General features: G+C 49.7%; 1 protein-coding gene across 1 annotated transcript in view; it reads right to left on the bottom strand.

Moving 5' to 3' along the window:
- The window catches only part of Sorcs3 (sortilin related VPS10 domain containing receptor 3), a 617,283-nt gene extending 603,770 nt beyond the window's left edge, over positions 1-13,513 (bottom strand). Inside the window, 2 exon segments of the mRNA XM_032892177.1 lie at positions 12,183-12,221; positions 12,224-13,513. Of these exon segments, the coding sequence (XP_032748068.1) occupies positions 12,183-12,221; positions 12,224-12,802 (618 nt within the window). The 5' untranslated portion in view covers positions 12,803-13,513.
- Positions 13,514-15,667: the final 2,154 nt, after the last annotated feature.

Genomic DNA, 15,667 nt, shown 5'->3' with positions numbered 1-15,667 from the left:
AAACCCACCCAAGGCCCAAATGTAATACAAGTCTGAGGAATAAGGAATTTTTTTCTCTCTGCCTCGCCGGTCTTCTCCTGCCTCTGTGCTTGGTCTTGGTCAGGAATTTGCACCGTCTGTCCTGCCGCTTGGTATTTGGAGTAGAATATCTGTTGTCCTGGGTCTTCAGATTCTCAACGACCGCAGCTTTGACTTCTCGGCCACCAAAATGGCGGAAACCAAATCCCCATAGTGAATATACCATTAGCTCTGATTATGTAGAAGAACCACATTAATGACTTGAAAGTAAGTTAAGATTTCTCCAGAAACAAGGGTTTAATTTAAGTAGGACATTTGGGAGATAATCTCTGGGAAGTCTGATAGGGAAGTCAGGGACTAAAAAAGGGATGGAAGGGAGACAAAAAAAACAAGAATGCTGCCAGGGGAAGCAACTTGGGCTTACTACACTGGGAATTTTGGGAGACTGTAAAAAGGAAAACAAAAAACAAAAAAGCAAAAAACTGCCCCAGAGTATTCATTTTCCTCCCTATGTCCGCCAGTGACCAAGGAAATGCCCAATTTGACAAAAGCAAAACTTCAGTGGCCACAGAAAGCTGGTGGGCCCTAATAGCCCCTGTTGGGCAAACAGCTTGTTACTCATATTTGGAAGTCAGGCTAGCTTGCTAATAAATAACAATGTTGAAAAATGGACAGGATACCAACAGTATACCAAGAGACACACAACTTGGCCATCTCCCATCTTGGTGGCTATAGACTAATACTCTTGGCTTATGATGTAACCTGTGCTAGATACTGTACGCATCATTTCTAAGACCACCCCCCCCAAGTCAAGTATGGCCCTAATTTTGCATCCAGTGAAAGTAAGGCATGGAGATTTATTCAAGGCCACTGTCACTTGAGACCTTTCATTTTAAAAGTATGTGGAAGAGGATGACCCCATAGGAAGACCAGCAGTCTCAACTAACCTACCCTTGAGATAGCTCAGACACTGATCCACCAACCAGGCAGCATACACCAGCTGACATGAGGCCCCCAACACATATACAGCAGAGGACTGCCAGGCCTGGCCTCAGTGAGAGAAGATGTTCCTAACCCTCCAGAGACTTGAGGCACCAGAGAATGGGGAGGTTTTTAGGGGGTGGAGGGCATCCTCTTGGAGACAGGGGAGAAGGTATGGGATGAGGAATAGTCAGTGTGAGGACTGGGACGGGGATGATGACTGACTGTAAAAAAGTTAAAGAAAAAAATAATAATAATAAGTTATGTATCAACTTAACTGGGCCTTAAGTTGTCCAGATATTTGATTGAACAGTATTTGGGTTGATATTTAAGGAGTTTTTGAGAAAGCAAAAGTTCACCTATAAGCATGAATAGTACTGACAATTCCTCTGCTGTAGACCCTCTGCTCTTCCACTGTTACCCTGAAAGCATCCTGCTCTACCTGACTAGTTTCACTGTTTCAACAGACTATCAATAGACAAGCCTCCCGCACCCCACAGAATCACATTGTAACATGGCAGTTTGGGCTTCCCTTCTAGCCCAATCCTGGAAGAAAGAAGGAAGTTTCACTCAGTCATTGTTCTCTATTTCCCACTGAAGCAACATCTTAGAAAGAAAAGGCTCACAAGAACACAGCCCACAGAATCAACTAAGCAGGGCTCATGGGGTCCACGGAGGCTGAAGCAACAATCAGGGAGCCTGCATGGATCTTACCCAGCTCCTCCACACACATCTTATGGTTGTGTGGCTGGGTATTCTTGTAGGAGTCCAAAAAGTGAGAGCAGGGGCTGTTTCTGACTTATTTGCCTACTCTTGGGGCCTGATTCGTTTGCCTGCTTCTCCTCCTACTGGATCGCCTTGTTTGGCCTTGATATGAGGGTATTTGCCTAGCCTTATTGTAACTTGTTATGCTGTATTTGGTTGATAACCCTGGGAGGCCTGAAGGAAAACAAAGGAAGAGCAGATCTAGGGGAGAGGGGAGTTGGAGAGAAGGAACTGGGAGGAGTGGGGGAAGGGGGAAACTGTGATCAGGATGACAGATAGATAGGTAGATAGATAGATAGATAGATAGATAGATAGATAGATAGATAGATAGATAGATGATTGACAGATGAGAGAGAGAAAGAGATGAAGGAAGGAAGGAAAGAAACAAAGAAAGAAAGAAAGACAGACAGACAGACGGATGGACGGAAGGAAGGAAGGAAGGAAGGAAGGAAGGAAGGAAGGAAAGGGCTCATTTCCTATGCATCTGTATATTTAATTTGATTCTCTCCATCTGGATGAGAACCCACCTACTTAGCCATAAAACCAACATAAGGGCTCTCAGGAGGACCAATCAGGTAAATAGGTCCTTGCAGACCAAAACTAAACAGCTGAGCTCTATTGCAGGGATACACGCTGGAGACCCAGAGGCAGCTAGAGCAGGCATACCTGAGAAGGTACTTTCTCAACTAGGCAGCATTAGCTACCTATTCCTACTCCATTCGGTTCTACAAGCTTCTATTAACTGACCACAAGACACAAGCGAATGGAGGAGGCTTTGAGAAAGGGCCTGCTGTAGGGATGGGAAACACAAGTCGAGCACCATCTTCAGGTGAATCTACTTGTGGAGTGTTAGCTCATCCTCTCACGGTGGCTCTCACTTCCTAATACCTCCACCCTTTAATACAGTTCCTAATGTTGAGGTGACCCACCCAACCATGAAATTATTTCATTGCTACTTCATAACTGTAATTTAGCTACTGTTATGAATTGTAAATAACTGATATGCAAACGCCAAGGGGGTCATGACCATTTGACCCAAAGGGGGTTGAGAACCATTTGAAACAGTTTAACCATCTGACTTCAATTTTCCCTGCAGGAAGAGGTAAAACAATCAAACCTCAGGATTAACCTGCCCTCTTGCCAGTCCATTAGGCATTCTGGGTCTGCCAACAACCTGTCACGCAATGCACTTACAGAGCACTTCTCCTTCTCTTTGAAACATTGTTCTCTTTGGAACAACTCACAGTGCAACACTTTTTCATTATTTTATCTTATTTATTTTGGTGTCTTTCCCAGGGCAACACTCCCTCTAGTGTCTGCATGGGACTCTCAGGTTCTATCCTTGGTGCCCTAGAGGAAGACAAGTAGGAATGCAAGGCAGTCGCTGACTGGGCGAAGGTCAGTACAAAATAATTAGTGCGTTTTCTCAACATGATCATCTTAGGGAAAAAGAGACTGGCTGCAGATATCTGTGACTGTTCCATTCTCACACCACACACAGCTAAGAAATAGAAAAAAAATGGAGCATTAAGGTCTATCCCCAGACTTGGCACTAAGGGCTCTGCTTCCTAAGCAACCCCAGGAGCCCGGTGTTCTCTAACTTTCTCAAAGCTACACACTTGACTGAAGTTCATCAAAAAAGTGTCTTATGATTCCTGTGAGGTGTAAACACCAATACCCAATCCAGGAAAAGTTCCTCCCACTTCCCCTTACCCAGCCCTCTGCACAATAAGAAGCCCTTGGAAAAGGTTCCACGATTTCCATAATTTATCATCAGGTTTATCGCTGATGCTACTGGAAATTCTAAGTCTCAAGAGCTGGAGCTCTGTGAGCCACCCCGTTGTAGGTCTCCTCTACTGTCCCTGTCAGCACTACATACAAATCAGACATCATAGAGACCCGAGTGAAGACAGAAAGTACAGGATGTGACTGAAATGAACATCCTGCTGATGATGCTTGAGTCTCTCAGAGGCCTTACCATCAGCTCCTTGGCAAATCCTGTGTGAGTAGCTCCTTCCTCTGCTTCAACATTTCCATATGAAAATCAAGAGAAGAATTGCTTCCAGACGCAAAAGCAGTGCCTAACTCATCTGGTACGGGAAAACATCTCAAGTGCTTGGTACATATGGGTCAGATACTTCTTCTAAGCCATGTATCATCTCATTTAAAAATCCTTTCAACTGACAAGCGAAGGGTGCCCCTTTGTATAGGCAGAGAGAAGGTAACAACTTCCCAGTGCCACAGAGCTGTTCAGAAACAGAGAGAGGATTGAGTCAAAGCAGCTGGCTCTCAAAACCACTTTTCACATTCTCCATCTAACCATTCTCAATAAACCCGGAAGAGGTTTGCCTGCAGGATTTAATCCCTCCAAAGTATTAGTTCACACATATGATAAACCATATGTCATACGATTTCCCCATGCAAAATAGGCCCACATTCTCCACCATGCGGAATCCCTAATTACCCTGTATAGCTGCAACTCCAGCTCTTCCCCTAAGCTACATTTTCTTGGGCGTTTGTGAAGACGCAGATCCTTACTCAGAGATAGAGTTTTATTGATCGCTTTCCCTGGGAGGCTGGCCTATCCGTATGGCAAATCCCTCTCATCTCAGCCAAGGAGAAAACTTTTCCCCCTGCTTCCCAGCATAGACCTAGTAATAAAAATCTACATGTGTAGCCCCGAAGTTCTGAGACGTTGTCTATCCTTACTGTGGCGTGTTTATTAGAACAGCATTTCCATAAATAATTAAACTCAAACAACCACAACAAACAAGCAACTATATTTGATTGACTCGCTAATTCAAATAGCCAGGTGATTTACTGAGGCTCCCCTCAGCAACTGTTGGTAAAGCTGCCGCTCACCCAGCATTAAAGAGCTCATTAGTTATGGTCTCCCGCCACTGTAGTGGGTGGACAGAGTGACTGTGGAAACGCTACATCATGGATGTGAAGCGTCTGCCCAGGCTGTGTGCTGGAACACTTGCTGCTCTACTTGTGATGACACTTGGAAGTGACAGACACTCTGATGGGAGGTCCTGGGACCTTTGTGATGGGAAAATGGCTTTCAGAGGGGGTTCACCCGGTGTGGATCTTTGAGGCTATCAACCTGCAGTGAGCTCTGTGCTCCCTTATTTGACTCTGATGATATGTCCAGCTACTCCATGCTCCTGCTGACATGAACTTAGCTGCCCAGGCCACCATACTACTTGGCTACTCCTGCCAGCATGCCTTCTTCGCCATGATGGAATATAGCCTCCGTACCTTGAAGCTTAATGAGGTTTTATGCCCATGAATTGTTTCGTGGGCTTTTGGTTACTGTGATGTGAAAAGCAATACAGGGTTGGGAAATCTATTCCAGGCTCAGTATACTCTACCTATGGAATGGGTAGTAAACCTTACCCAAGTATAATCACACACACACACACACACACACACACACACACACACACACACACACACACACCTGGAAGGAAAATGCTTTGCTAACCTGAAGAAATAAGGAGAATGTCAAGAAGGAATAGGAGAGTTTATTCTGAGAGAAAAGAACACTTGGGGTCCAGTTGTAGGATATGATGCTGCTGTCTAAGCAGTGTGCCTCATCCCACATTGAGTAATTTGATGAACACAGTTCCCAAGAGCACCTCTAACCCTGGCATTCTTTAGGTATGAGATTCGTATAGGATCTCCCACAGTGCCGCTCTCTCCTTTAAGACAATCAATTGTTGCCTCAAACAATAGTTCCACAATAGGCCACATATCACCCCATGGCATCTGTCTTGTTGTCATGTGTTGTTTAACTTTACAGAAGAGCAGGCTCGCATCCAAAGTGTACAAAAGGGACCTTGAGGCAAATGCTGTCGAGTCTCCATGTTTTACCTCTCTACCACATCCCTATGGAGCGCCGGGAGCCAGAACAATGGCATGCAGACCTCACATGCTCGTCAAATGGCTGAACAACCTGTGCGAGTAGATACCTAATTTCTGAAGCACATTGAGAAGTCAGGACCACTGACTCCTTGTTTCTATCCTCTGTCAAGTGGAGTAAGGGTCTCACTGAATCTTGTCCTAAAATGTACACCTCAGTGGCCAGGGATATGTCTTCATCAGTAGTGTTCGCCACACAGCACCACCTTTGAAGGTACCGGTCAGTGATCTTTCTCCCCTAAAATGTTGCAGGCTGTTGTCAATTCTGTTGATTTCCCTGCAGAACCTGATGGTAAGCCCCTATTGCTGAAGATAAAATATATTTATCAACATGGAAAAATTAAGCTGGCACTGGCCTGGAAGCCTCCCCCCTACTGGCTAGCTTCCATGGTGCTGTACACAGTTAGAAGAGAAAAAACAATCCTCAATTTGACTCAGCTACGAACTCGGAGAGCAGATACAAGGACCAACATAGCAAGAAGTGCCCACTCGTGCAGTAGTGGCACAAATGTCATGGGAGTAACCAGTCATTTTCTGATTGGATTTTAGCACCACTGCACAAGAGGGAACTCATAAATGACCTCATTGTCAGAGCCAAGAAGCTGTGACTAGATAGCTCCTGGGTCCTATTACTGTTCTGTTGAAATGGCATTGCACAAAACCTGAGTTCAATACCTAGCATACACATAAAAAGCTAGGTATGGTCACACCCGCTAATAACCCCAGCCCTGGGGAGGCAGAGGCAGAGAAATGACAGGAGGTAGCTGGCTAGCCAGTTGGGCCAATCAATGAGTTTCTGGTCTCAGTTAAAGATCATTATCTCAAAACCGAGGGTAGAGAATGACTCAGGAAGACACTCAACATTGCCCCCGACCACCCTACGTGTACTCACATGTACAGGCAGCTACATGTATGTACACACACACAAAAAGAGAGAGACTCACAGAACACGAGCACACATCCGAAGAAATCCCCATGTGAAATAACAAACTGAACACTTACATCCAGTGTTATTGAGAGATGGTGTCAACCTATTTGTCATCTGAGGATAAAAATGATTTCCCCTTTCCCCACAGTTTGGACACCATCTAGCTCTCCAGAGCTAAATGTTACTGAGTCATGTGGCAAACATAGGAACAACTCATAGTTGGTATAGAGCGTTGATTTAACTTAATATTGCATCCCTCACCCTCCAAATATGGAAAATCATAAGACTATGCTAACAAATGGTCACATGTGTGGTCAAGCATAAATTTTGTAAGTCATTAGGAAAAGGGAAGTAAATGCCTCCTGGGAAGTTCGTATAGAGGTCTGTGTTTATGTCTTGGACTGAGTCATGAATGGGTGGGGCTGTAACAGGGGCCAGGTCTCAGGTGGAGGATGACTTGGAGCAGAGTCAATCGGAAGTCTGGGACAGGGGACAATCCCTGCAGAGGAGTTGACCATGGGACAGTCAAGCCTTGGGTTGCAGACATAGACCCAGGACACTCAAAACACACAAGGGAGAGGTCTATAATACCAGGACACAGGGCTTTGGATGTGAATTTAAGAAGCCAGAGGTCTTCACACGAGAATGAAGACATGCAGAGTGAAGCCACCCCCGCTTACAGTGTCTGTCAAGTCACATCTGTGACAATGATTTCAAATCTGTCCCTAGATTATGCTCCATGAAGGTGGGGAGAGTCTTTCACTCATCCACTGATCCAACCATTACTAAGTACCTAAGGTAGGCAGAATGCCCTTGCTGCATTACCTACCAAGAATAGGAGGTTCCATTCACTCCCCTCTGCCAGCAAACACACACACACACACACACACACACACACACACACACACACACACACGAATAATCTTGGTTAGCTAAACTCCCCTCATTCTTCAGAGCCAGCCCAGATCATTTTGCATCTTCAACCTCTTCTTCTAAAGGGTCTCTTGTTTCCCAAATCTGCTAATGAATTGTGCTTTACATTTTCCCCTTGCAATGGAGGAGTCAGAGAAAGGACTGAAGGAGCTGAAAGGGTTTGCAACCCCATAGGAAAAACAACAGTATCAACCAGCCAGACCCCCCCCCCCAGAGCTCCTAGGGACTTAACCAGCATCCCAAGAGAACACAGGGATGGACCTATGGCTTCATCCACATATGTAGCAGAGGATGGCCTTGGCCTTGTCAGGCATCAATGGGAGAAGAGGCCCTTGGTCCTGTCAAGGCTTGGAGAGGTGGGAGGAAGTGGGTGGGGGGGATAAGGGAGCACCTCATAGAAAGAGGGGGAGGGGGAAATCTTGAAAGGGAATAACATTTAAATGTAAATAAAAAATCCAATAAAAGAAAAGGAAAAAAAGAAAGAAAATGTCTCTCACCACCCAAATGGCCAAGGGAAGGTAAAAAGCAGGAAATCTTCAGGAGGATAAGTACATGACTTGCCCATCTGCACCTATCCCTGAATGAACTGCCAGCCTCCAGGGATGAGCCTTGTGTCTGTGTGTTTGGCTCTGTTGTACTTCTCCACTGCTTTTCAGACGACTCTGGTCCATAGATCTCGGCACCCAGATAAATAAAATAAAAGTGCTTCCTGAGCCTTCTTACCACTGGATCCACCAATCCCCTACTCTTAAGCCCAACACCTCTGGAGAAGGCACCACTCAACCTCCATCTCTTGCCAATCAAGATGCAAGTTCCAAACACTGTATTTCAGCCATCATTAAATAGGGCCTTCCTGATGAAGGCATTTGCTTTTCTGCTCACCTTGGAAACCACCACAGGGTCTGAGAAGCAAATCAGAGCCAATAACCTAGCCACCAGAGGACAAACAGCCTTGGCACACCCCTCCTCCCTTCCTCCCCACTCCTGGCGGACAGTGACCAGGAGCAATTAGTGCTGTTGTGTCCCAATGTGTTTCCTCGCTATGTCTCAACTGAGACGCCTTGCCTTGTAATATTAATTAAAAACAGATTTTTTTTGGCAAATCCCTGAAGAACTGTTTCTGCGGCAGGCTTCTTTATTAAGCCTCAGAGAAGGCGAAATGCATTAAGATATTGTGACCCTGGGACGGTGAAGCCTAAAGCAATCCAGCCAAAAGCTGCTTGAAAAATCTGTTTGCGAGCCACCGTAAGATGCTCTCGTGAGTGAAACACAATGAACCTGACCAAATCCGTCACTATTTTTGCACGTTAGGAGTAAATATTTTAGACGAAAGGTCAGTCGCATTTCCTAAGGGTAGAGAATTCCCACCCCACCCCCACCCCATGGTACGTCTTCTAAGCAGCTCCAGGTCTGGCAGGGACCTACAGTGACCCAGCATCTCCTTTCTGCTAAGGCTTCAGGTTGGGCACATTAATTGAAAACTACCTGCCAAGTCATCCCGAGCAGGCACACGACAGAGGCAGCAGCGGGCTGCAGAGGCTCTGTGTGTGAGCTGCTAAGGAGAAATGGTGCCCGACCTAAAAGGATGCGGAATAGGGGGTTAATCCCAGAAAGCAGAGGTGGGAGTGAGCTGGCTGTGCCCTCACAACTTCACACTCGGCAGGGCCATTTGCCAACTCACTGAGTAAGCAAGGAAGCCTCTCCCTCCATGTGAAGGAACGGGAGGAGAATAATGTGTTTTCCTGTCTCTCTGTCAGCCATGGGGACTGGGTTCCCCTGGGTGTTTGTGAAACACTCTGTAACCCATTAGTCAGCAGGAGACAAGCAACCAGAACCAGAGCAAATCCCCTCCAGGGCAGAGGCTCCAGGCCCATGGCTCTTCACCTTCCCCTAGCCAAGTCAGTGTGCTCAGAGTCAGGCCCACAACTTGATGTTCCTCTCCTCCTTTCTGCCTTGTCTGCTAGCACCACATTCACCCCATCCCGCCACCCCCACCAAGCAAACCCACTCTAGTTCTTATACCAAAGTAAGCTTTTGTCCCAGCAATCAGAACAGGGCCAAAGGTCCTGGGTATTTGAACCAGCTATGAACCCACTCCTGGGAACTCTTGGCTGTGCTCTTGGCCAGCTTCACTGCTCCAGCAAGAACACAGCGGCCCTGTCCGTATGTACAAAGATCTTTTCTTGGCCCTATGTTCCTGAGGTACACATTGAACCAGGAGGGTGGGGCTGAGGATGCCCAGCTTACAGATTTCTGACTGTAAAGTCTACCGGAGTAGAGTTCAGTGTTCAGTAACCAACACCCACCACCACTCAGGAAACCCGTATCAAGAGCTGTAGTTCACTCCAGGTGCCTGGGACAAAAAAGCAGAAAAATCCAAACTGCTAATACTGGTCAGAAGCCTGTTTAACGCTTCAGAAGCCATAAGAAAAGGTGAAATTGTCTTTCCAGGCCCCATAGTCACTGCCCCGTGACATCTCCCTCCATAGAAACTGTAGCGAAAAAGACCTCCTCACCTTCTCTTCTTGTTGGCAAAAGAGGGGAAAAAAAACCACACACACACACACACTGTTGAAGCTGCTGCCAGCTACTCTCTCAAAGAGTTCTTCCTCTTTATAGAGCATCCAAGGCTATGAACAAGCTCAAATCTCCATGCCCAACTGGTCTGCTACCCAGGTCCCTTGTCTCTCTATTGATTGAAGAGGCACAAGCCAGACCCTCCCTCACACCCTTTGGCGCAGCTCAACCACCCTGAAGCTGGACAGAGAAGGCCATGCAGATTCACCTCTCTGTAGAAAGTACTTTCTCTCTAAAGTCCTGTCTCCGGGGTCTCCGGGCTGAGTGAAGTGGTAATAAAGCCACAGGTATGTAAGGATATCCCCCCTCCTCAAGGAGGAGAAAACCAAGAACACTCCCCACTACTCCTAAATTATCAAACTTAAACGAGGTCCTAATTCACAAGCTCTGCTTCCAGAGAATGGCTCCTCCTCCCTCTTCCTTTCTCTCCTCCTCTATCTCTCTCTCTTCTTCCCTCCCTCCTCCCTCCCCCTCTGCACACCTAAACACCTCCTGGAGACTGGAGAGTAAGTCAGTCACCCAGCCCTGCAAAGGGGCACCATTGTCCAGCCTAGGACCTGTGCTCAAAGCCATCCAATCCAAGACTTGGGGGCGGTAGAGCTATCTTGATGGAGATATGCAGATGAAGCCATTAGTCACCAAGCCACCCTGTGCGCTTCCACTCTTCTCCTCAGAACCCAGCATCTGGTACTCAGGCTTGGCTGCCCTAGCTCCAACCTCACTGGGTCTCTCTGACCACCGTTGGTAAATCTGTACCTGGTTACTGCTGTGTGCTCTGCAGCCCCCTGGCTCCCCTGTTACTCAACGCTCAGCCCCGTGACCCCCACGCTCTGGTAAAAGAAGGCAAACATTTCCCCAGGAAGTCTTTTCAAAGGCCTGTCATGAAGAGATGTACAAAAAAGGCAGCACTTTCCGTTAAATGAGCTCTCCAAGCTGCTTGTGAATCCCTAGTCCTCTTAACTGCCTGCTCTGCCCTAAGTCTGGTTCTCAAGTGAACTGGAAAGTCATACCAGAAGATAAATAAATAAATAAAATATTTGGCAAGGCCAGGTGAAATAGCATGGCGATCACAGGAGGAAAGAGGTTTGGGGGAGCCGGCTCTTGCTGGGGATGGAGTGAGTCTAAGCAGGCTCTGCCTGCCTGCGGCTGCCCACGTTGGACCCTATTCAGCTGGACACCCCATTCCTGAGCCCTGAAGCCTCCTGAGCTGGCTTAAGGAAGGTGCCGCCTCTTGATGCAACAACGTCTTGGAGCCCAGATGGCAAGGAAAATGGAGAAGAGATGTGCTCAGAAAGAGCATGGTCTCAACTTTGATCCCAGACTCCCTGAGCCCTTTGTGAAGCAGGACACAGAGGCGAAAGTGAGTTTTCTGCTCTCCCACTCGTACGTGCAGCGCTAGCACGAGGATAAGCAGCAGGAAAAGGGTGTGGAAATTCGCTTCACGCTTTAAACTTTTTTCCTGACTGCTCCCACCGGGAAAGCCTTACAGCGTGGATGTTGCAGCCCAGCTCCCAGCCTGGCTAGAACGTCATGTGCCTAGCAGCGACCCCAAAATGAACAAGTGTCCTGATGTCCCTGTGGCTTTAATCTCCCTATCTCCCTGGTTCCTTTCACGTGACCCCAGGGCAAAAAGGGAGCTCCTCCAGTCTAGAGGAATTTGTCTAGAGATTTCTCCACATCAGCCCATGTTTACACTCACGAATTCAGGCATCCCCTCCCAAGAAAAGAAAAAAGTCACTCTCAGACCTGAATGTGGGAGAGAGCAACCACAGATCCCTCGCCCAAACAGCTTTAAGACACACTTTCCTCTTAGCCCTCCAGACAGCCTCCAGTACTGGGGTCTTCAGTAAACAGATTCGCTCGCCATCTTACAACAAAACTCTAACCTGTTGGGGGCGTCAAGTGGGCAGGACAAACCCCTCTCTAAAAGTCCTGGCATTCTGATTCTCATTCTGGACCCTAAGAAACTATCCGCCCCTCGCCCCTCGCCCCCGCCCCCGCCCCCATTACCCTCGGCTGTCAGGAGACTAGCGATCGGTGCCAGATGGATACTCACACTGCTGTTATGTCCGAACCAGTGCACCATGGCTTGATTTTGTGAGCTGAGTCCCCTGTCAGTGCAAAAGACGTGCTGGGCAATCGGAGCTCCTCAGTCGCCGATCCTCCGGTCCGCGTCGCCTTCACGTCCTCCCGGGAACCCTTGGTCTGAGGACGGTTTCCTTTGGCACCATCTGCGGGAGCAGTAGCCCAAGCGTCCCCGCGCTCCAGAGTGCTGGGGGGCTGAGCCCGGCGAGTCCTCCTCGCGCTGCCCGCCTGGCTAGGAGCTGGGATGCCCCGGACCCACCTCGCGCCTTCAGGCGACGCTCCCGCAGCTTCAGTCGGTATCTCCCCGCGGCTCGCCTGGGACAGTAGCTCGAGCCTGGACCGGCGCCTCGGTGCAGCCGCTCTCCGTGCAGATGCCAGCTCCTCAGGCCACTGGTTCTCCGCTGCCCGTGACAAGAGAGGAGGCAACGCTGGTGGTCGCGAAGCCGGGGACACCAAGCGCCCGGGACCTCCCGTTGCGCCCCAAGTGATCTCGGCCCCAGCCAGGACCCACGTTGACAAGAGCAGCAGCCCCGTCCGGGCGAGGGGCGCCCCGGGCCAGCCTGCGGGGCGCTCAGTGCCTGCCGACTCCATCCCGCTGCGGCTACCGCGGCTCGGGCTGCCGAGTGTGTGGCGCCCGCCGAGGTGCGGGTCCGGCGGAGGGGGGGGCTGGAGGGATGCGCGCGCCGGCAAGCGAGCTAGCGAGTGTGTCAGGGGAGTGAGGAGGGGGCGGCCGAGAAGGAGGTGGCTTCGGCTGGAGCGCGTCGCCTGTCCCCTGTACTCTTCCCTCTCTGGATCGCTTGCTCCCAGGTCCAGAGGGTGATTCCAATACCCAAAGGCAATTACTAAATGCTCCCTTGGTGCTCTGGAGGGGTTGATGCTGTTGCTAAAATGCTCCCCGCCCAAATCTTTCCCACCGACCTCTTTTAGAAATTTTGTGGAAAAGAGTGTTCAGAGGAAATAAGGAAATCCTCTTTTAAAACGGGCAATGCTAGCCGGATCCTGGAGGAGGGCTCACAGCAGACCCTAATCCGGAGTCTCTCGGAAATCAACCTCCAACCAGCTTCGGGAGCGGAGTTGGGAAGCAGCTCCTGGCTGCGTTTGGGGATTCACTCTTCGGGTCTGTTCTTGGGAGCGGGAGCCGGCGTGCGGGGAAGTATAGGATCTCCGGGAGGAGAAGGAGGAGTAAATTGTTTCCACTGCCAACAGTTCTTGATCTGGAGACCAGGGCCAGCCGGGAGCTTCCGCGCTGAAGGCAAGCGCGGGATGGACCCACGACTCTGCTCTAGGCTCCCCGCCCCCGGAGGCCTGCGCCCCCTCCCGGTGCGGGGGCGCGGGGAGTGCGTGCGTGCGCGTGCGTGCGCGCAGGCGAGAGGGGGAGAGAGGGAGACCAGAGTGTTCCGGGGCTGGCGGGAGGGCGCCTCGGGGTGGGGGGGTACCTGGTTGAGCTGGTTTGTGTGCGGGGGGGGGGAGGGGTTGCTGGGTGTGCGGGGGCGCGCGGCTCGGTGCGTGCGCGTTTACACCAGCTTGTGTGAGTGAGAGCGTCGGGGCGGGGCGGGACGGGGCGGAGTGCGAGGTTCGCTCCGGCCGTGGGTGCTCGAGGATCACGCATAGGCTGTTTGCACATCCAGAAACCTGTGAGTGGTCAGAGGCAATGTGGAGAACAAGCCCGGCACCCCTCTTCCTGAGGCACCCACCGTCCCCCAGCACCTGTGGAGGTCATCAGATTAAGCCGCCTGGAGGTCTGGATAGCGAGCCTGCAAGCCGCAGGATAAGGGCTGACTTCTGGGGACCCTGGACTAGAAGTGGGAGGACAGTACTAGAAATTCTGCTTCCACCAGGAAGATCCGGGTCCTGTGTTGTCCTGCTAGGGACTGCTAGGTCTTGTCCTCTGACCCCCAGACGCGGTTCTGAGCAGGGCCGATTGTTTTGAAGTGCCCGCCACTATTTGGAAAGTCCCCTGCCCAATGCAGCGTGGGTTTATCAGGTCCCCTGGCTCCCGTGGCAGGAGGGTATGCGCGCCTGATGTGACTGGGACTCTTCCAGACCAGACCGCAGGAAGACAGAGAGTTTGGTGAGCAGGAGAGAGGGGACCTAAGCTTGAGGACACGCCGAAGATGCGGTTTACATCCTTTAGGACACGCTTCCAGGAAATGCCCAGAAAAGAACCAGGGTGGTAGGTCAAGGCTGAGCGAGGAACACAGCCTCCAAGTTCTTCCTTCCTCTTAGGAATTAGAAGAGATTCTTTGTAGAAGGTAAAAGCTGGCAATGGAAGAGGAATTGTAGTTGGAGGTGTGAGCGAGAAAGAGAGGCGGAGAGAGGATAGTAGGAAAGAAGAGGAAGAACTCTGAGAACGATGGTTAGGCTGAACAAAGAAGACAGCGACAATTTCCACCTAGAATGAAATGGACCTAGCATTCGTGGATTTTTCCCAGCCCCGGGGCAGCAAGTTGATGCAGGAAAAATTGCAAAGCTACGGATCCAGGTGGGCGCCTGAGTCAGTGCTGGGAGAGAATGCGCTATCCGCTGGTGCCCAGCGCCCCTACCGGAGAAGGCGGGTAGCTGCAACCGCAACGTAGTGAAGTTTCCCCTCTCTGGTCCCTTTTCTAGGCGGAGGCTCTGTGATTTAAGAGGTCTGGTCTTCAGTTCACTCTGGATACAAGGCCTCCCAAGTCTCCCCACAAGGAAGGTGCTGACCAGTTTCCACGCCGCTGCCTCTAACCACCCCATCCCACCCCACCCCTCCCACACATAAACATACACAAGGAAAGCAATCTCCAAACTCGAAGAGAGATTGCCTCTTATCAGGAACATCTACCCCTATGATTCCCAAGAGAGATCTTCCAGGCTGACTCAGCAGCTAAAATGTTGAGGACAAAGGTGTATAGAAGCTTCTCGTGGGGATGACAGTTTCTATTGTGACAAAACCTCTCCCAATAAAGTTTTTCCTCCTGTTTGCAAACACGTTAGGACAACCCACCCAGCCACCCCTTAACCGATACCTTCAATCACATTCGATTAGCTTCTCCTGTCATGGACAAGTAAGTACGTTACAAAGAATATAGGTTTGTTTCGGCATACTGTTCTAGGAACGGTGGCGATCAAGACTGGGCAACTGCATATGCTGAGGTGTCCATGCCTGTCACAGCACGAAGAATGCCATCTCGGGTAGGAGTGCATTTGAGTCACACAGAAGAGAGGTTACCAGCGTCACAGCAACCCATGATCTCAAGTTTTAATCTAGTTCTTGCAAGATCTAGAGCTCTCTCAAGCTGTATTATTACACAGCTGATAACCCCACTACTCCAGCGTTATTCTAGGACTAAGTCTTTCTATGAGTTTTGGCAGGAAGAACCGCATTCAAACTGGAGATTATGCAAGCCTGTGCTAAAAGCACATGCATCAGGACCCACCAGCACCCTGAAACATCTCAGTAATGTGCGCACATGCCATGCAACC

The sequence above is a fragment of the Rattus rattus genome, chromosome 2 (genome assembly GCF_011064425.1).
Source record: "Rattus rattus isolate New Zealand chromosome 2, Rrattus_CSIRO_v1, whole genome shotgun sequence".
Lineage (NCBI taxonomy): Eukaryota > Metazoa > Chordata > Mammalia > Rodentia > Muridae > Rattus > Rattus rattus.
This window is presented reverse-complemented; position numbering and strand designations above follow the sequence as displayed.